At 38.4% G+C, this 21593-nt stretch overlaps 1 protein-coding gene across 12 annotated transcripts in view; it reads left to right on the plus strand.

The window, feature by feature from the left end:
* The window catches only part of WDR64 (WD repeat domain 64), a 103831-nt gene extending 83962 nt beyond the window's left edge, over nucleotides 1-19869 (plus strand). For 8 of the 12 annotated variants that reach the window (XM_033053958.2, XM_033053957.1, XM_033053952.2 and 5 more), the window contains 18 exons: nucleotides 30-178; nucleotides 1144-1267; nucleotides 2389-2558; nucleotides 3028-3204; nucleotides 4117-4247; nucleotides 5546-5623; nucleotides 7818-7905; nucleotides 9872-9914; nucleotides 11086-11219; nucleotides 12587-12692; nucleotides 14322-14383; nucleotides 14782-14891; nucleotides 15637-15819; nucleotides 18059-18158; nucleotides 18703-18777; nucleotides 18949-18982; nucleotides 19548-19652; nucleotides 19758-19869. In XM_033053958.2, coding sequence (XP_032909849.1) covers nucleotides 30-178; nucleotides 1144-1267; nucleotides 2389-2558; nucleotides 3028-3204; nucleotides 4117-4247; nucleotides 5546-5623; nucleotides 7818-7905; nucleotides 9872-9914; nucleotides 11086-11219; nucleotides 12587-12692; nucleotides 14322-14383; nucleotides 14782-14891; nucleotides 15637-15819; nucleotides 18059-18158; nucleotides 18703-18777; nucleotides 18949-18982; nucleotides 19548-19652; nucleotides 19758-19846 — 1958 coding nt within the window. In that variant the 3' untranslated portion in view covers nucleotides 19847-19869. The remainder of the gene's footprint in view (nucleotides 1-29; nucleotides 179-1143; nucleotides 1268-2388; nucleotides 2559-3027; nucleotides 3205-4116; nucleotides 4248-5545; nucleotides 5624-7817; nucleotides 7906-9871; nucleotides 9915-11085; nucleotides 11220-12586; nucleotides 12693-14321; nucleotides 14384-14781; nucleotides 14892-15636; nucleotides 15820-18058; nucleotides 18159-18702; nucleotides 18778-18948; nucleotides 18983-19547; nucleotides 19653-19757) is intronic. The other 4 variants (XM_033053954.2, XM_033053953.2, XM_033053959.2 and 1 more) reach the window with 4 other exon arrangements.
* The last annotated feature ends 1724 nt before the right edge of the window (nucleotides 19870-21593 follow it).

Here is a 21593-nt window from a genome sequence, read left to right on the forward strand (position 1 = left end):
TATATTCTCACTTCTCTCACCTTCTGCAGGTTCAGATGTCATTGATATTTATCCCCTAGCTAATGTGATACAAGATTCAAAAGAGTTGCCTCAGACACATGAGAAGAGCCTCAATGTTCTGCTTTACAACAGAACTTTTCACCAGATTCTCAGCATTTGCTCTGAGTCAATTCTGAAGGTGAGTGTAAGTTGTCACCCTTTATACTGAAAAATAAAAGTCTCAGCTTTTTTATTTGGAATAAGTTATCAGGAAATTTGATAAGTTGCTAGTATTCTTTATTCAAAGTGGTGGTTTTGTAGCTATTTTTGGGGTCCAAAGAAGTGGCAGCCACGAACCCTATTTGAGTTTCTTTTTAACAGTGCTAAAATGATCATAAGAGGTACTGAAAATCTGCAGTTTTTGCCAGCTGTTGGTATATTAGATGGCAAAATTTGTAGGGAGAGGTAGTATCTTTTATTGGGTCAGTTGGTGATGCATGGCATTCCTGTGGAGAAAGGCTTGTTTGTGTAATTGTTCAGTTTATGCTCTCTCTAAAGATTTTATTTCTCGCTTTAAACCCTGACTTCCTTAGACCACAATGGTTGCAATACTATTACAATCACAAGACAATTTGGAGCACTTGGTGCTATAGAAAATGAAATTGCAGTGCATATGAAATCGGTGGCTATTTGATAAATCCAGTTGAATCTGAACTATCCCTATCACTATCACTATGCAGTGACCAAATTTTGTACTGGTATTTCATTATAAGGTGTTGCTTAAATTTCTAAAAGTATACAATAATGATCAGAGACAGTTTTTTCTACATTTTTGGACCGAATGTTTATGAAAAACTTCATTTGTATATTCTGCACAGAAACTGTAACCCAAACAATTCTTTCTAGTTAAATTTCTTTGTTTTCAAACTGCAAAAACATTTTCTATTTAATGTCAGCCTCTCTGACTCAACAAGGATCTTTATCATAACATACATAAAATATAGAGCCTCTGCTTGCCTGGGTGGCTTCCTCAGAGAGAGGGATATTTTCAGGGAAAATATACTGGTGTTGCTGTTGGCCATAATTTCTCCTATTGCAGTAGAACATATTGTGTGACCAGTTTTAAAGTACATATTAAAAATAACTATCATATTATTTTTTCAGGTCTGGGACCTAGAAACAGGATCTCAAATATATCAAATAGAAGATGCACATGGGCTGAATATTGAGGTGACCTGTGCAGCCATTGAAATAAATGGGGTTTATCTTGCTACTGGGGCATGTGATGGTAAAGCAATTAAATAATTACTACTTTTTTTTTTTTTTTTTACCTTTACTACTTTTTATTACCCTCATTTTTAAAAATGGCATATTGCATTAGCAGAGAGAAATCTTCACCTTGACCGTCTCAGTGACAGAATTGCTTTTGATTGCACAGCTCTCAGCCTGTAGAAGGGTGGGGTTGGTCTTGGTTGGGTTCTCGTTGATACGTGGTTCACAGAAATGTGATTTTGGGCTGCTTGGGCTGTGATTCTTTTTTAGCCTATTACTCTTTGAAAGACTGTCTTCAAAGCTCTTGGTCTGACAAGTTGTTTTCTCATAATGCTTAGAACCTAGATCTATAACTAAATGGCTGGAGATGAAGAATGGCAGTTTTTTAATTTTCTAGTCCCTAAGCTCAGTTTTATAGTGTTGGAAGTCATTGAACACTAGGAGAGATAGATAGATAGATAGATAGATAGATAGATAGATAGATAGATAGATAGATAGATGATAGATAGATAGATAGATAGATAGATAGATAGATAGATAGATAGATAGATAGATAAATGTTTCCTGTATTTTTCATATCTGGTATTAAGGGTGCATGAGTTTAGGTAATGTGAAAAGACCTCTGCAATATACAAGTACACATCAAATTGTGCAGGAAGCTTTAGTAATTTTATCATCTGCTAACATGAAAGAATAATTCTTCTTACATTAAAATGTTCAAGAGTACACACCTGAATTTCTAAAATGTGGGAAACTTATGAAAGCTGCCTCTCATGCAGAGGAAAGAATGGCCTTTTCCACACAACATACTGGCTAACATTTCTTGTTTCTACTTGGGAGCAGAGACTGCACCCTTTATAGATCTTAAGAGCACAGGAGAAGGTGAATATTGTCAAGTCTTACAAAAGAAAAGTCACACATAATTGCTTCACTTAAGAAAATTCCATAGCTTCTCCCCACTAGCTCTCTGGGATAAATTCAGCAATCAGGTCCCTCTGCTCATTGCTGTTGTTCAGAACCCAAAGTATTCTGTCAACTAGCCCACATTCTGATCGCTCTCTGATAATGTTATATTTGCAGCACAGGTTATTGCCAAAAGTTCATTCCCTTTTCTACATTTCTGTCATCCCTGTGTAGGAACAGTGAAAATCTGGGAATTCGAAAGTGGGCAAGAAGTTAAAGCCTTGCCTTTTGTGAAACACAGCAATGATGAGCGTCGAGTGCTGAAGATAGTATATCTGAAGGCTGATGAGGGTCAACATGCAGTAATTGTTTTGGAGGAGAGAGGGAAGATAAAAATCATTCAGGTTTTTCAAATATACTTCTTTCCCCCTCCAATTTCATTTGATAGCCCCTAATTTCTGAAGTAAATAGGACTTTTTTATTAATTAGTAGATAAACTTTTAGAAACTGTCAAGGAACAATTTACTTTTTCAATGCAGTCAACTTAGCTTTTTACCCTTCTGTCTAGCGTTAAAATGTTTATTACTTGGTCACTGTTTTTCAGCATTCACATATTTTTTCCTTGAGTTTGCTTTTTCATTTGTGATTGAAGTTTCAGTAGTTACAGATCTTTTGAGGTAATGGCTTTAAAATATTGGTGTTGTTACTACAGATGGTGTTTAGTCTATATAAAGAGCTTCTTAGGATAATATTTGTCACGGAAAACAAGCTATATTTTAAGTGTGTATCTAAACAAGATACACACTTTCTCTAATTCTTTATGAATAAAGAAATCCTTTCCTTCCTCTTTCATTAAGTCAGTTATTTTAACAGGGTGACTCAGCTCAAACAGATCTATATGTCACATGGGTGCTTCCTGAGATAGTGCCATTTCCACAAAGGAATCCGGTTGTGTATCTGTCACTGAAGCCTAGCTCCTTAGAAATGCAAAATTTTTTTCCAGACGTTCGGCTTCTGTGTAACACCAGTTCCATGAGAAATGATAAAGAGGTGAGAAACACTTCAAAGTTTCACATAATTTACAGAAGATTGGAAAATAAAATGTTCGCTGTGCTCACAAGGATTTCATGTTTTAGCAACAGGACAAGAACCAAATAGTTATTTCCCACTGTGGGCCCTTACAACCTTACACATTCTATGATTCTGTGATTCCAAACTTTTCCATGCACTGAAATAAATACACAGATAAATCATGTAAGAAAGTCACTAAGGGCTATGGAGTTGGAGTTGCTCTAAACATACACTGCGCATTCCTGCACAATATAGTAAGTTGAGGTTCTCACATAAACACTTCTAGAAATGAGATGTCTTTCTTCCTATACCTAGGCTGATGTTTAGTAATACAGGTCAAGTAATACATAAAGATCAAGCTGAGTATCAGAGTGATTTCAATTTCTCCTCTTAATGCTTTGGTAAAATAAAATGTCAAATTTATGTTTCAATTTAACTTGAATAGTCCCCAAGACTTAAGTCCTGCCTTGTAAAATTTCACTAACTTTGTAAGAGATGTGGATGATGTTTATGGAAAGGTCATTATGTCTCTGTTCAGTAACTTCTTCTTTTAACTTGATTAGGGTATCTCCACACATACCTACTTTTGGTTAATCTTCAGTCTCTTACATCAGTTTTCACATGCTCAAATTGCAATTGTGTTGTATAAAGAAGGTCAGGTTGGAGGCCCCGGTCCTCTGCAGCAGGGAATCTCCCAATACTTTCACCCCCTGCTTCCTCTGGTACTTCTATGTAGTTCAAATACAATAGTATTAAAATAGCATCTCATATGCAGTTGTTGTAGACACTGTCCATTTAGGCATTTTGTTAGATGAACAGTTAAAATATTTCACTGTCTATAGAGTCCTACTCTTACTCCTACTAAATTTTTTCTTTTAATCTTCTTTGTAGACTTTTTTATCTTCTGTGGATATTAAGTGTTTCGATGTTTTAAAAGTAGAAGGATGCAGATTGATAACAACTGGAAGTGCAAATGGTGAAATAAATTTGTGGGATTTTGAATCTGCCTCTGTGACATGCCTGTAAGTATTACTTTCATGCCTTTTGGTCTCCAGTATGTCATACAAACTTTTCAAATGGCATACTGGAAATTCCAATATGCCCAAACATAAAGGGTGATTTACAAGCAGGAATTAAAGTAGTGATTTATGTGGGCCCTCCTCCCTCCCACTTGAAATTACTTTGCCAGTTAGTCCTGACATTGCAGGTAGGAGAAGTGATCAGGAGAGTCATTTGGGGAAGGGATGATGTAGTTTAAAATAATGTTTTAACATAACTCAGCACTGCCATTGAAGGAAATTCTCACTTATAAATCACTCTAGACATTGACTAGAGGCTGCTACTGAGCTGGAGAAACATCCTTATTTGGAAGTTCTGTGTTTGGGAGGACATTTGGAAGTAATGCTACTTCAGATGATGATGGCAGATGTTCTATATCTATATCTCAATTACTGTCCATACCCAGAAGACTGGAAGTCACATTCAATAAGGAGAAACCTGATTTGATTTTGGAGGTTTGAGAGTAAAGGTCTTTCAGAGAAAGTGACAAAGGGTGAGCATAGGATGGTTCCAGATATTCTTATGCCCACTAAGCTGCATCAGTTTGCATTAGTAAACTGAACAATGGCAATATGTCTGGTTACACTGAGTGGAACAGCATGGCAGTATTCCTGTTAATGAAGGAATACATACATGTCTTTTAGGACCATACAAAGTCAGTATTTAGCTATCCTACCCAAGAGTTTCACTTCATATACTTCCATATGTAAAATTGGCAAGTTTGTGAGAAAGTGAGATGACTTTTCTGTACCATGGAAAATAATCAAAACTTTACTACTGTTCAGACAGTGGCTCTTTCTTTGTATTTTCTTCCCCATATATGAGGCAGCCAATTCATATTGATGCATGGAAGACAGGAAAGTCAATGTTTTGTAAGTAGAATACTTTAGCCAGAGTTCACATTACTGTTTGAGTGCCAGGGAAAAGGTACATTGCTAACATTAACTTAGCTAGTTAAGCTACTTCACTTTCTTCTTAAATACTAATCTTCAAGAAAATACTTGGCTGAATGAAATTTTCATCATTCCATCAGGTACCTGTTTTTCCTGGCACAGGCACATCCTTTATGTCCTCTCCACCAATATTAAACCATCATAACTGATTAACTGATTCTGAAAAACTGTCTAAAACGTTAGGTAGCATGCATTGTGGGAAATTAAAAATTGTTTGTTTTTTTTTAATTACAAGTTAAATGTGAAACATTTTCTGGAACAATGCACAACCTATCTGACATATCCTATACAAATGTCTTTGTTTTCAGGCATAAAACTACTGAAGACAACCAGGGCTCTGGAGTCAATGCCATATTATTCCTTATAGATAGTGTTTCCTCTTCCAGGTAACTGTGCATTTTATCTTCCTTGGGGACAGGCAACGTCACTTGGAATTTTGTTGTAGTAATGTTGTAAATGATGTAATGTTTCTCCAAGAATTTGAAAATATTAGATTAAATCTCATAAAATTGAGATTTAATTTGTATTTAATCAATGCAAGTCCATACAGTTAATTAGCTTACCCATTCTTAAACTTTCATAATGCTTGTCAACAGTATGCTATTTTTTCACTCAGCTCTCCTTTTTTCCTCTAAGTGATCTCATAAGTTATGAGTTATAAGCTATGATCTCCGTTATGTTGAAGAATTCAACAGAAGGTAGCTTTTGCCTGGTATCAGTTTTCCAGTGTACCATAACTTCTTTTATCTCTGTGAGATAATATTGTGGCAGCAGGCTTTTTCTTTATTTTAAACTTGGTAAAATGCTCCTGCTTTTAGATACTCTCAGCAAAGAGGTAAACAAATCGAAGTGTGCCACAAGTAGCCACAAGATTCCTCTTAAAGCAAGCTAGAAGTTTCCATAGGTTGGTAGTGTTTGAGGAAAAAGAGAATTTTAGCCAAATATGCTCATTTTGAAAGAAAGGCATTGCACCTGTACATCACTTCAGAAACATTTGTCTTCCAATGGATATGCAAAGGCAATGATAGCCAAAAGGATTCAGTATGGCTTAAATACTTATGCAACTTTAAGCTTTTAGCAATTAGACAGCTTTTTTGCTCCTGTGAACCACTAAGCTGGTTTACAGTCTTCTGTTGCTTTAAAATCTTCAAGTGGCTTATGCTGCTTGATATCAGTGCTACTTAATTGAACATAAATTCTCTTTTTGACATTATAACTTAATGAGTAGTTTAAGAAATCCTAGCTAAATAAAAATTGAGCGATTAAAATTCATAAATAGATTTTTTTTTATAAATTAAGATAAGCTTTTACTGTTCTTAAAAAGGAGGATCCTACAATGACTTCAGAAATCATACAGTCTTAGAATATTTTGTATTTACTGGGAAGATACCTGGATAAATTTGACTGTGATCTTACACACAAACACAAAAATGTTCAAGCATGAGAGCAAACCTATAAAAGCAAACACCAAAAATTGCAAATTTATGGCCATCTGACCAAATTTAAGAGGACTACCCCAGCTGCATACATTCTAACTATCCCAGTTACTCGATACTCTTGCCAAAAGAGCAGCTGTGACATTAGTATGCTATGTAGCAAGAACCACTTATTAACATAGTCATAACTTTTCTTGACTCAGAAACAGAAACAAAGCCATTGAAGATCACATCCTTTTTTTTCCCTTATTTTCTTCCACAAAACCTCATTATTGAGAGTTTTCATAACAAATTAGAAAATAAGTTTCTGTAATTACAGTAATTTCATGAGTATAAGGCGCACCGGAGTATAAGGCACACTTCTGGGTGTCGGCAAATTTCTGAACTTTGTCCATATATAAGGTGCACCGGAGTATAAGGCGCACTTTTTTTTTTGCAGCGAGGATCTGCGCACAACAAAGTAACGAATTAGTTCATTAGTTAACGCGATCATGAGTTTTACTGGCTCAGTTCGGGGCCGAGCGGGCTCGGCCCAGCTCGAGGCTGCCGCGGGCTCAGCCCCGGTTGGGGCTGCCACAAGGGGCGGCCACGCTCGAGGCTGTGGGGGGAAGTGGCGCCAGCCCCGCGTGGGGCCAGGCGGGCTTGGCTCGAGGCTGCTGCAGGCTCACACTTCCAGCTTGGCAAAATTCCCAACTTTGTCCATATATAAGGCCTTCTGGGGTATAAGGCTCACTTCTGGGTTCGAACCAAAATTTAATCAAAAGGGTGCGCCTTATATGCGTGAAATTACTGTAATTGAAAACTATTTGCGGAGAAAGTACTGTGTAAAATGAAAGGGAACAAGCCATTGGCATGCAGTTAATTTTTCCCTTTCATGCCTTAAGTATGAATACCAATGTTGCTTTTCTTGTACTATGGATTTCATTAGTTCAAAACTCCTGCCAGGAGAGGTTGGCTGTGTAATATGCAAATATTGCCTAGTTACTTAAAAAATATATATAAAACCAATAACCCATAGTTTAATCAGTCTCATCAGTTCAAGTACTATTTTGTTATGCTTTTTAATGCTGTGTGATGTTGATTTCCAGATATCAAATAGTATCTTCAAGAATGTCAGTGATCTTCAATAATTTCTTTCACACAGGAAAAGAAGTTCTGTATCCCCTACTCCTGTGAGTAGTGATGACAGTGCCATTCCACAGCAGGGAAGTTCTTTGGACCTTAATGAGAAGGTATGGTGGTTTGATGGATTTGGTAGCATTCAAAACAAATTTCTGTTTTCTTTTTGGTTTTGGTTTTAAAGTACTGTTAATTATTAAAATCCCTCTATATGCATCCAAAAAACTAAATATCAAGAATTATGAAGAAATTAACTTTGTTTAGCTTTGTTAAACAGACTGCAGTGGTGCATTAAGAATCCTTTGCTGGTCAGCCGGCTGTGTAACATGTGGAATAGCTGACTATCAAAGTGTTTGGCAGATATTTATCGCTAGCAATTCTGACTTTCAGGTGGAGTTATATAAGGATTCAAGGGGGAAGGTAAAATAGACAAATCATGAAGTCCTTGAATAAAATCAGAACCACTTCTACACTGTAGCCACACTTGCTTGGATACATTCTTTCAAATGAAAGTCTCTTTTTTCTCTTCTTTTTTTTCTTTTTTTTTTTTTTTTTTAAACTGTCATTGTACCAGTGTCTTAATCAGTATATTTTTGCTAAGGATAGCATTATGGTTTTTGTGACGATTTTTGCCCTTCTATGCCAGAAGGACATGCCATACTTGCAGAGCAATAAAAAGTACAGTAATTTCATGATTACAAGCCGCATGTGATTATAAGCTGCACTCTTGTTCGCAGCAAGGACCTGCGTGCAACAAAGTAACGAAGTAGTAACTGAATCGCAGGATCGCGGGGTTTACTGGCTCAGCTCTGGGCCCGGCGGGCTCAGCCCACTCAGGGCCAGGTGGACCAGCTCGGCGCTGCTGCTCGGCTGGGCCGCTCGGGGCCGGCCACTGCTACCGCCGCTGCTGGGCTCCCTCACCCCAGCCTGGCACTGCCCTGCGGCGCCAGCGGGAGCCTGCCAGCAGCTGCGGCGGCAGGCGGGGACGGCAGGAGGGAGCGAACCCACCTCACCCCTTGCGCTGTCAGCACAGAGCCCGCATCCACCCGCTGTGCAACAGAGTAATCAATTTGTAACAATCGCGCAATCCCAGGTTTTACTGGCAGGTGTTTGGCTCGGCATCTCGGCTTGCACTTCCGTGTTGGAAAACTTCAGAACTTTTTTCATATATTGGCCACTCCTGAGTGTAAGCCGCATTTCCAGGGAAATTTTGGGAACAAAATTTTAGTCAAAATGGTGCGGCTCATAATCATGAAATTAGTGTAATCAGGCAAAAAGAGGAAAATCCTGCTACCTCTCAGATTCTAACCAGCATGTTTTTTCAGCAGAACATGGCACTTGGATAGATTCCCAAGCAAACTAAAGTATCCAATACATTGTGCTGTGTCCTCATTAGAATAACAAATGGAAATGATTTGCAGCCGTTAAAAAGATCCATGAAAGTCCCATACATCAAGCCTAATATATATAAATGTGTAAGATGAGATTTAAGTGATTTACCTTTTCTGAGATACCTCAAACACTTGTGGCCTCAGAGTTTTCTCTGCCTTATTTGACTTGGCAATTTCTGAGGTCAGTATACTGTTTACTGTCAGCCTTGGGGATCCTCAGAAGACTGTGGCAAGGCACAAATGAGAATTTGTGAAAATTCTCTTACTGAAAATGCAGACATGAGTAAATGTTTATAGAGGTATAAATGTATTTATACATTTTGTGGACTTTTACTCAAGACAGTAACAATACTGTATGCATATTCTGAATTACACTCTCAGAGACATCTAGGTTGCGTTCACATGATTGTAAGTGATTGACTTTTCTTGTCTTAAGAAATTAAGTCTATTCAGCCAAATTCACATTTAACATGCTCTCTAATTCCCATTAATTTAGTTTGTGATTTGTTAAGCTGTTGATTCTCTTCAAATAAAGTGTTTCTTGCTTATACTCAGTGGAAATGTGAGGAATATTTGAATAATCCAACTAAAAAAATTAAGTTCTTAAAATAATTTCAACTAGTGAACTGTTCTATAGTTACACCCAAATTCCACTTCCTAATTCCTACATTTTATTCCTTTCTTTAAGGAAAATGCAGAAAGTGATCAAATTAATACTGAAACAAAAACAGGTACGGAAAGAGGCTTTCATTCTTTTCAATGTAGATCCATGAGCTCTGCCTAGATTATTGTAGAAACTGAGTTTGTCAGTTTGTCTGGCAAACTGTGTTTAGAATGATTGGGATACCTTTGGTGTGTTGATGACAGATCTCATCATATTCTGCTCCCTTCTGATTTGCAGTTATTTCCCAAAAGCCAGGCCAGGACGCAGGATATGCAGGACCTTAATTGCTTTTTTCTCCTAGTAGATATGATAGCACTTTCAGAATTTAAGAATGTCAACTATACACACTTTTCTTCTACATAAATATTCAAGCAATGAATTATTGAAATAGTATAGCAAGAGCCAACTTGGGTCAAGCATCAGTAAATGGCTTCACAAAAGCTTCAAAACTGGGTGAAATTTTAGAAAGAAAATTCTCAAGAGAGAGCATAGTGCTTAAGAGTTAAAGCTGTGCAAATGAGTTGGTGAATTTGCAAGAAGTAAATCCTCTAGATTCTTCTGAATCCCATAGAAATCCTCTCCTGGGAAGCAGAATTTCCCAATAATAAGAAATTTGATCATCTGCAATATGGATTTATGATTAATTTATTGGGGAAATAAAGCACTCCCTAGGTCTTACATCCACTGAATGTCTATGAAGGTCCTGCCAGCATCTCCAGCTCTGGAAAAGTCACAACAGAAACTTGAAAAGGGTCTCTGTGACCATCCCCCTTGCATTTGGCATAAGTTTTCAATTGGAGAAATAAGTATAGAAATCTGTGATTCCAGAATTGCTAAGTGTCATGTAGTTATTAAATTTCATTGCTGAATTCTTTGTTATCTCTAGAAGCCTCATGCAGAGTTCTGCCTCGTAGCTGTCCTGATGACCACTATCCTGCACTCTTCCTCCACTCCTACTTGTGCTTCCAGTTCCTGTAAAATCTATGGCTCTCTTCTAAATAAGGTTCTCCTACATCAATGAACAATAATTCTGGCGAGTTTAGATAAGATAAAGAAGATTGTTCCCATTTCTTTTCAGTTGCCTTTATCCATACCTCTTATGTTTTTAGAGTAATGCCATCTTGGTGATAGACTTTTTTTTTCAAGTGTTATTCTTTTTCTAGTGTTATGTAATTTCTGTGCATTGAAAAGCAATACTAAAACCTTATGAGAAAAATCTGCTCATTTGTGTTCCAAAGCAGAAGAAACAACTAGCCGTAAGAACTCCCAAAATCCAGAGATGAGTGTACAGTTGTTGAAGGCTAAAGCAGGACAAACACCTATACTGGCTTCTGCTCATGAAAGCAGCTGTATCCGCCTGTGGAGTATTCAGGTAGCCAGCTGAACGTCTTTTGGAGGGGACTGGAACACTGAGAAGATAATTTCACTAATCTTTGGAAAATTGTACTCTAACTAGCAATTGAAGCAGCAGATATTTATTGCATCTTTTGGCTATCAACTTTTTCCATGAACACAAATTAGTTCTGCTTTAGTAACTGGAGCAGGGCTTAATGGCAAAAGAAAAACAAGGAAATATGCTTTGAAATAATTATAACAAACTGACTCTAAATTTAGTCTAGAGTCTAGAATTTGATTTTTCACCCACAACATTTACCTTCTAAGAAAGTATGGTAGGCAAGGCAGAGTGTCCTACTCTCAGAAGAGGATAAATATGTCTGGAAAACTGCACAAGCCAGCTAGCACTAGTAGAGAAAATAGTGTCCTAACATGTAACATCTACAGCTGTTATGGGCATGAAAAGCCAGTCATGCAGCCAAATGGCAAATTTGTCATATCACCTCAGATCTATAAGACTTCCAGCCATCATGTTACTCTAAATAAGATACACAATGTGATTACAGCAAGAAGGGAAAGTACCATGATATGATTCGTTGATTGGTAATATAGGTCATTCTGGCACACAGTGATCATAAAAAGTCAGCCATGTAAAGCTTTAACAGGAATCCGAGCTAAAGCAAGTCATAGGAAGAATTTTTCAGAAAGATGGTGAGGTAACCTTGCAGATGTTTTATGCAAAAACAGAAAATGATGGTAAATGTATCCAAGTGTAGTAGGTATGAGCTTTGTTGGGTTTTGTTTTCTTCACAGTTGATATATTAGTGTGCTGAGATTCCTATAGGAATCTCCAGGTTCATATGCCAGTGGTGTCATCACTGGAATGATTCTTATCATCATTTACATGGATGACAAAATAATAATCTCCTTATCAGCAAGACACTCTCCCTCACATCCTCCCAGTCCTGAAGAGGCAATAATGGAGAAAGTATACTGGTGCTAACTTGAAAAATAGAACAAGCTGGTGAAGGAGACATTATGGGCCCATTTGCAGCAAAAAAACATTTCAATAGCAAATGAGGGGCATACTGATGTTATTCCATAGCAAATTAGGGGTAAGTAATGAAGTAGGGGTAGGTGCAACTAGACTGACCTGAAGAATTAAACAGCTTGTCCTTTCAACTTACAAGAGACAGCAATCCAGAAGAATACACCACAGCTTTCTTTATCATTTGGTAGAATTAGGAATTTACCTTCTTAGCAACTCTCTGAATAGATATGAGCTCAGTAAAGTTGAATAGATAAAATCAATAGCACACAAATTCAGATGAATTTATAATTTTAATGTATGTATTAAAAGATAAATATGTGGAGTGAGTTTGTTTGTTTGTTTGTTTGTTTTAGGGAAACTTGATGAAAGAACTTCTGCCTTTTTCAGAACATCCCTCAGGTCCTCTGACAGCACTGTGTACAGACATCTTCACGAAAATTCTTTTGGCAGGCAGTAAAAGTGAGTAAACATATTAGTCATTCCATTCAGGACAGTCAGTAGGACAAGGAAATATGCTATAAATGTGCCAGAAATGTAGAAGCAATGATCCAAGTGCTGCCAGTATTTTTTCGTCAAACCTATAATAAAATAAATATAAAAGATGTTTCATTTTATAAAAGGATAGTGGATTAAAGCTTAGTGTTACAGTGTTATCAGTAGAATTTTTTTCATAAAAGATGTTTACATTTTCTTCATTCACATGCCCTGAATATACTTTCCATCTAAATTATTATATTGGTCCCAAGGGCAAAGATTATTGCTAAGAACAAGCAAAAATTTCAGTTCCACAGTAATAATATTAAATAAAAAGTAGCAACTTGGGCTGTACCAAGAGCTGTGATTCAAACACTGATATGGAGTGCACAGTAATGGCACAGCTATACAGGAAACGCCCTTTTCTATGCTAGCAACTCATTACTCGACTTTTCATTTCACGTGACTTTTGGCTTTCCTTTGGCAGAATTTTCAAAAGTTTATCTGCTATCTGATTCTTCTTCAAACCTTTGGAATCACTCTGGCAATTTTCCATTTCTGTGTCTATCACAATGTGTCACTTTTCTTTTAAAATACATACTGCCAGCTTTCTTTTCTTATGTGGTCAGATATTGGACGGAGCGAGGGGTTTTTCCCCTTTGGTTTTTAAATTGAGCAATAATTTGACTTTTATACTGAAAATTATAAGGAGTTTCCACTCCTCATTTCATTCAAGTGAATAAATGGGTTCAGAAAGGCAACATGCACTGAACAGGATTTCAATTAGTTGTGGAAAAGTGTCCACCCTACTACCTATTCATTTGATGCTCTACCTTTGCGTTTTTGTGTTTGTGTCACTGTGCGTTTGCTTTTCATGATTTCCACACTCTTCTCTTTTATCTGCAGTGCTGCTACCAATTTCCTTTCCCCAGTACAGATTTTTCATTGTTATGATAAGGTCGGCTCTCTCTGCCTGCCTCCGCCCTTGCTTGCAAATGTACAGTCCTAGAAATCAGATGTGACTGGTTTTGAAAGTTGGATTTATACAAAATTACTCTGTTTTGTAGTAGAAATGAAAAGAGGCAACTTCATCAGGAAAGAGGGAGCTAGGCAGGAAACAGAGCAGGTGTGGGTGGTAAGGAAAGTGGTTCTTTGATTCTAGTTTCACATATGTGCACTAAAAGGTTGTAAAACATTTAAGTATTCATTATGCACACAATTAAACTTTGTCCATTTCACCAGGATTGAAAACCAATGTAATCCCCAGGAAGCTCTCATACCTCGGCTGGGCAATTGACAATTGTTTTGACAAGATTACTCTTGTTTTTCACTCTCATAATTAAAGAAAAAGCTTTACCTTACTTCCATTTCTAATCTATCCAGTTAATGACACATTGTTCACAACTAGCATATGTGTTTCTTTGCATATTAATGAACAGTCCATTATTTGTACTCTGAGCTTGACAATAAGATAGTTATAGTCACTGTAAACTAACGGACCTGTGTTCTCTGCTTCATTCCGCCCAGTGTCTAGTGAGAGTAAATGGCAGCAACAAGTGAAGGTGTAGCACTAAAGAAACTTACTGATGTTTTGCTTTCTCCTTTCTTAAACAGAGGGATATATTATTCGCTGGAACATGGCCTCATTCTTAGAAGATCCACGAAATAAAAAAAATGTAAGGAATTATCTTTCAGATCATCTTAACTTGAACGTTTATCCAGACAAATAGAAAAAAAATGTAGAGCTCTAGAGGAAAAAAATGTTTTCTGTATATAAAGATCATGTTTTGTGATTGAAATAATAACTTGATGCTATGAAAAAAAATAGAGAAATGTAAGCAGAATGGTGTTAGCATTATTTCATTGTGTTCAAAGAAGGTATATTAAAAATGGATTTATCCATGTCCCCTGGGTGGTGTTTCTACCATATGCCATTTGCAGGCTATTTCATGGAGAGATTATTTTTTCACCTCTTCTGATTTTCAGAAAGACATGCTAATAAATCCACTAAGCTAGCAACCATGGTGGGGAACAGAACTGGCTCAGATACAGTTATGTTGTTTTTTCCCCTCAGGAGATAAAGGAGGAGCTCTGCCGGAGGGCACATGCTACTGAAGTGGTTGAATTATTTATAGAAGAAGAGAAAAATGTGGTAGTGACAGCATCCATTGATGGTTCAGTCAGGTATAAAATTACTTACACTTCTGACAGCTCTTGCTGTACTTGTATATAAGCTACAACTTAAATAAAGTAAAACTCTGGGTACATTTTCTGTTCTGCATCCAAAAGAGCTGGTTTTAATGTAACACTTCTCTGGAAGTCAGATCTTTTGCAGACTGTCATTTTCTTTCAGTCCTTGCTTTACTTTGAACACATAGGTAATGGCTACATAATTTTAAAAATTACATCCTATTCTAATCCTATTTTAGCTTTCAATACTTGTTAAATTGACATGGATATTAAGCATGGCATTTAATCAATGTGTATGCAATTAGACCATGGAAGCTTGAAGATACTTCATAGACAACTATAGCTCCTTCTTGGCTAACAAGTACATTTGAAGGGATTTCTTTAGGTTTTCTGGAAGTATAAATAAATAAATTTTGTGTAGATCCTGCTCTGGTGGCAGCACTTTACTACAGGAAAACAGTTCAGAATTTTGGTACATTTACTCTTCATTTTCATAAATACAAGCATGAACTGGTTTTCTTTCTGTTTTTTACAACAACCTTCTGATTTTTTTTTCACTCTCAAATTATTTAAATTATAAAAAAAATCTCATTGATGCTTTTATGGCTAGCACACTAAACTCTAAAACAGTGCTACAGAATTTGAGAATGTACACAGGTATTATCTCATTTCTGGTCTACTTCTAAAAATATCCATTTTTCTTTTCTGTCCTTTGGTACTGCTTCTACTATGTCTGTAGGCTTTGGCATGCCATGACTGGATACTATTTTGGTTACTTTGGACAAGCCAGGAAGTTTGAATTAACAGATACCAGTCGGTTGATTTTGCCTTCTGATGTTAGTGATATTCCTGCTATAATTAAAGAGGAGAGCAAACATATGGAAAAGAAGGTTAAATATCCTCTCATACTGGACAGAGACAAGTAAGATCACATTTACATACTTGTGTAATTGGGGCATCAGTTTTGAAAATATTCTTTAAAAACACCTTTCATCTGAAGGCCAGAAAAAAATTAGAATTGCTGTTTTATTCAGAAAAATCTTTCTAAAGATGTTTTTTGACCCAGTATGGATGAATCTTTTCATTTTTATGACTTGGTGACATTCAGGATTAGTTGATGTTCAAGATTTGAACTCAGTAATAGTGATGACTAGATACTTGTCTCAGCTTTTAGCCTAATTAGAGGTGGTATATTATATATGCTGTTCAGGTTAGCAACCTCTTACCTTTCAAATTCCTAAAGTTGCTATATTTCTGGATCTCAAAAAATTTACTGAAAAAGCTTAATGTGGATATTTTCGAACAAAACACAAATCCTTCTAGAAGAATAAACCAAATTTAATCTTTCCGTTTAGGAAATGGTCATCTTAAATTTGCTGGTATGTTATAGATATATTCATGGGTAGCAGATTCACAGATCATGGCATTCTGAAACTGGCATAAATGTGTGTTCAATAGAAGTGTTGAACTGTTCTTCTAGGTAGAGTTTTTAAGTCAGAGAGCCTTGACTCTTTAGTTTAAGTACATATTTCTAGTTCTGGAACTCTCTGGTTCACTAATTAGTGGATTGACCAAGTGAACACAAATACTGAAGAGGGCATCTTCAAAGGCAATGCACACAGTGTCTTAAGTAACAAAGTAATCCAAATAGGGAAAAAAATATTCAGGGCTTTAAAAGTCCTGCATTGTTTAGTGGTAAGGTTTCATATACCATGTCCATTCTTAGGCTGCCTTTCAACCAAAGCAGTTTGGGACAAGGGAAAATCTCTAAGGTGCTTTACTGTTACCCCATTTAATTTGGTATCCAGCTAACCAAGGACCACCATGTTCACTTCTAAACCGTATCCCTCAGGTGCTACATCCAGATGCCTTTTGAACGCTTTCAGGAGCAGTGACTCCACCACCTCCCTGGGCAGCCTGTGCCCATGCCTGACTACACTTTCAGCAAAAAAAATTTTCGTAATATCTAATCTAAACCTCCCCTGGTGGAACTGAGGCCGTTTGCTCTTGTCCTGTTGTCATCTGGGAGAAGAGGCCGACCCCCACCTGGCTCCAGCCTCCTTTCAGGCAGTTGTAGAGATCAATAAGGTCTCTCCTGAGCCTCCTTTTCTCTAAGTCTAAACAACTCCAGCTCTCCCATCTGCTCCTCGTATGATTTATCCTCTCAATCCTTTATCAGTTCTGTTGCCTTTCCCTGGACACACTCCAGCACCTCAACATCCTTCCTGAATTGAGGGGCCCAGAACTGGACACAGCACTTGAAGTGTGCCCTAGCCACTGCCGATATAGGGGGACAATCACCCATAGTCCTGCTGGCCATACTATTTTTACATCACAGATTGAATATCCCAGAATATTCTGAATTGGAAGGGACCCACAAGGATCATCAAGTCCAGTTCTTAAGTGAATGACCTATACAGGCATCAAGCCCACAACTTTAGCATTATGAGCACCATGCTCTACCCAGCTGAGCTAATGACTATGTGCTATTGCACATAAAAACATTGCACCCAGCCAAGCCATGACCAGTCAGCTTCTCCAGGAGAAAACTGGAAAATATTCCCCAAATGTGCACGTGCTTGAAAAGGCATAAACCAGTCTGAGCAGCGTAGATGCTTACAGATTAAACAAGCGTCTCAGGAGATCTACTGAAAAATGCCAGCAGGTAGATAGAACCGTGTTGAAGAATGGTCTCAGTTTCTCCCTGTAGTTATTTAGCTTGTGTAACCTGACTTATTTTTATGATTATAAAGGCAACTGTTAATCTGCACTCTAGATAATTTCTTCTCATGGCTAAATTTGGAAACCAGACATACGAGCAGAGGGCACCTCTGTTATGTAAGTCACATCATGTGTTCTAGACAGAACTTAAAGAAGTGCTGAAAAGCCATTATCAGACAGTGAGTAAGTACATGACTCTTGTAAATGGTGTTTATATTAAGGTTGCCTGCCTTCTACAGGTGATAGCCATACCTGGATTGATAAAGTGTAAGTGAAACACTCCATTACACCGATGAAGGTCCTAATAATAAATTATATTTTGAAGAGATATTAAGTAATTTATACTTCAAAGTAATTTCATTTTGGAGCCATGTAAGAATTTGTGTTCATAATTGTCATTTTGATAGGAACTTCAGATTTTCTCTATTTTCTACATACAGATGGAAATCACTGACCAGATCACCTTCAGATTTAGAAAAGGCTGAACATGGAGAAGCAGCTCACGGCTTCAAGTTTTTCAAAGCTCTGGCTCCTGAAAAGGTAGGTAATGTATGTGACAAATTTATGTTCTGTGCAATGTATAGAAAATAAAATTGTATTTATCATTTAAAAATTATCCATATATATCTTTCTCATTCAATGCATAAGCTAAAACAAAAATGCAAGAAACAGAGGGATCTAAGAAATATTGGTGGTTTTCATTCTCATTTTTCACATTTTCAAATTTCAGTTTAGAAGGTAGCACAAACTGATTCACTGTTTAAAACATGTAAAAGAAACCCTAGAATTTTCCTCTTTTTCAACAGAAAACCTAAATATCTTAAGTTTACTTGAAGGATGTGTGAAAATACTAGAATAACAGTGAATCCCTGGTTGCATACAATAGTTCTTTCAGGGTTCCTATGAAATCAGAAGCCACTTCCTACTACTCTAATTGAGTATGAATGGAGCTCTTCTGTCTTTATGTGACTTTAACCTTAAAAGTCATGGGCATATAAAACTTCTCTTGCAGTTGTAGTAAGAATGTCTTCATTACCTTTTATCTTTAGCTACTAATGCACTAACTTTGGCTTCCCTTGGTCAGCTGCAGTCTTTGGAAACTTTTGAGTTTGGAAGCAAAGAGGCTGGTGCAATATTTGGGTTTCTTCCTATATATGAGGTAAGCACAAGTGTTTTCTACCCTTTGTGGTGGCGTTCGTACATCACAAGCCATTAGTACTTGTACGTTATTACAATGACATACTCTGACATTCTGCTGTTAACTGCTTCTCAATTTAATTTTCTACCATGACTTGCGTTACTACCTATCCAACTCCAACTTTGGTGGAAGCTTGAGAATCCAATTGAACTGACCATGCCAAAAAGTGAGTATTGCAGATGTTTACTCCTCCTGTTCAACCTCATGTCATTAATGTTTTGCTCAGACTCGATCTTATAACCAACCCCATACCTATTGATTCTCATCTGCCCAAAGCTTTGCATGTTGTAAGGCAGTACTATTTTATGGGTATTTATGATCTGATCTATTGCAAGCTTCTAGTAAAGTTTCCTAGGTTTTTCTTCTATGGAGCAAGATCACAATATTCCACAGGTGTCTATCCCACATGTCATAGGATGAAAAGAATCGCCCCTAGCAAAGGTGCTGATTCCTTTCTGTATAGGGTACCTAGAGAACTGACTTGGATAGGAGTTAGATCCTAGATGGCTGGTTAGGTTGGATTAATATGATACTCTGCATTCCAGTTCTGCATTCCAATATATATGACCTAATCCTTGTACATGCAGCATTACAGTGTGTCAGAAAAAACTCAGGAGCACAGGGTTCAAGTAGTTGGCTATGCTACTTTTTACATATTTACATTACATATGCTATTTTTCTGACCTTTAATGTACTTTGGAAATCTGTGTTTTGTTTACTTCCTGAAAAAGAAAATAAAATACAGGGGTTCTTGTGTCTTGGGAAATTAGGAGCAACTACTCTGAACCCAATGGCACCGCAATGGATTTACAACAAAATGAAATCAGACATTTTCTGTAAGCTATGTGCATAAAAATTTTTTTTGTCTGTGCTCTTACAAAATGCTATCAATCTGGTCTATTCACCTCAGTATGTTAACTAGTTCTTGAAACTTTTTAAAGGTCTTCAAAGGATCAAAGCTGAGAAGTCCAGTCACAAGGGGCGGGAAAAGGATCCAGATTCCATTGAAGACTTGAGTCAAGACAAATAAATATAGTTTCTGTCTTCATTAAAGTGGATTAGCAGATTTCTTTGGCTATTTTTTCTCTGTTTTTCTTTTCTTTTTTACATTTAAATCTATTTCATTATTAAGTGGAACACAGAAAACAAATATTTACTTCTATTCCAACCCTTCATGCAAAGAATAAATTCTAATAAAGCCAGTGTATGATTATAACTAGATATTGAAAAGTCTATATGATTTAATGTGTATTTGCTGACAGTTACTCTCTATGTCAAAACTACTGATTTTCTCTCTGCTTCACTTTGTCCAGTATGAACTTCTAAATATTGAAAATTATGCTGGTTTTTTTTCCTGCCAGATTAAACATAAAGTCAACAAAGAGTTAATATGCCCTGCTGGTTTTGCCTGTTCATTTCTTGCTTACACTTTCAAAGAGTGTGTCCATTCTCTAAATCAGAAAAGTGCCTGCTAAGCTCATGTTCAATTAATTATCCATCATGATTCCACCAATCTTTTCTTGCATTTCAGCATTCCAGGAAAATGTCACAACATGACACAGAACACAGAACGTATTTTCATCCTTTGTCTAAACATACAAATGGTGCCAAGTGTCTTATCTTAGTGAGGACTTAGGATGATGCATGTAACTAGTGATATTATTACAGCGATTTCACGACTATAAGGCGCACCCTTTTGACTAAAATTTCCCCCGAACCCGGAAGTGCGCCTTATACTCCAGTGCGCCTTACATGATGTACAAAGTTGTGACATTTGCCAACCCGGAAGTGTGAGCCGCAGTGGGGGGGCGGTGCCACAGGAGTGCTGAGTCGTGAGTGGGAGGCGTCACCAGCCAGTCCCCTCCATGCAGGCTGGGTGTCACCGGCCAGCCCCCTGCTAGCCCCCGCCGCGTGGGCTGGGCGTCACCGGCCAGCCCCCAGCCAGCCCCCTCCGCATGGGCTGGGCGGTGCCAGCCCGCCTTAGGCCAGCAGCAGCCACACAGGGAGAGAGGGACCGGCCAACACCCAGCCAGCAGCAGTCGCACAGGGAGAAAGGGAGCAGCCAGCCCCCAGCCATCCCCCGCAGCACGGGCTGGGTGGCACCACCAGGCACCGGCCAGGCACCAGCCAGCCCCCGGCCAGCAGCAGTCGCACAGGGAGACAGGGAGTGAGCAGCCCCCAGCCAGCAGCAGTCGCACAGGGAGACAGGGAGAGGGCAGCCCCCGGCCAGCCCCCGCAGTGCGGGCTGGGTGGCGCCGACCAGGCACTGACCAGGCACTGGCCAGGCACCGGCCAGCTCCCGACCAGCAGCAGTTGCACAGGAAGACAGGGAGCAGGCAGCCCCCGGCCAGCAGGAGCCACACAGGGAGAGAGGGAGCAGGCAGCGCCACGCCGCCCCGAGCCGCGAATGGTCCCGAGCTGCCCTGAACTGCAGCAACCCCGAGGTGTGAGCCGCAGCCGCCCCGAGCCGCAGCCGCCCCGAGCCCCACCTCGCCAGCCGGGGGCGGGCGGGAGTGCCGGGCCCCGCGCACGGGGAGGACGCTTGGGGCTGCGTTTAAAGGCTACACCAACGTGTGAAAAATGTTTGCAAATTGAGCACCTGCCAGTAAACTCCATGATCGTGGGATTCCGTTACTAATTAGTTACTTTGTTGCACACAGCACAGCTCTTCGCGGGGAAAAAAAAGTGTGCCTTATAGTCCGGTGCACCTTATATGATCTACAAAGCTGCGAAATTTGCCGAGTCTCGGGGGGTGCGCCTTATAGTCCGGTGTGTCT

This window comes from Catharus ustulatus, chromosome 3, assembly GCF_009819885.2.
Source record: "Catharus ustulatus isolate bCatUst1 chromosome 3, bCatUst1.pri.v2, whole genome shotgun sequence".
Taxonomy (NCBI): Eukaryota; Metazoa; Chordata; class Aves; order Passeriformes; family Turdidae; genus Catharus; species Catharus ustulatus.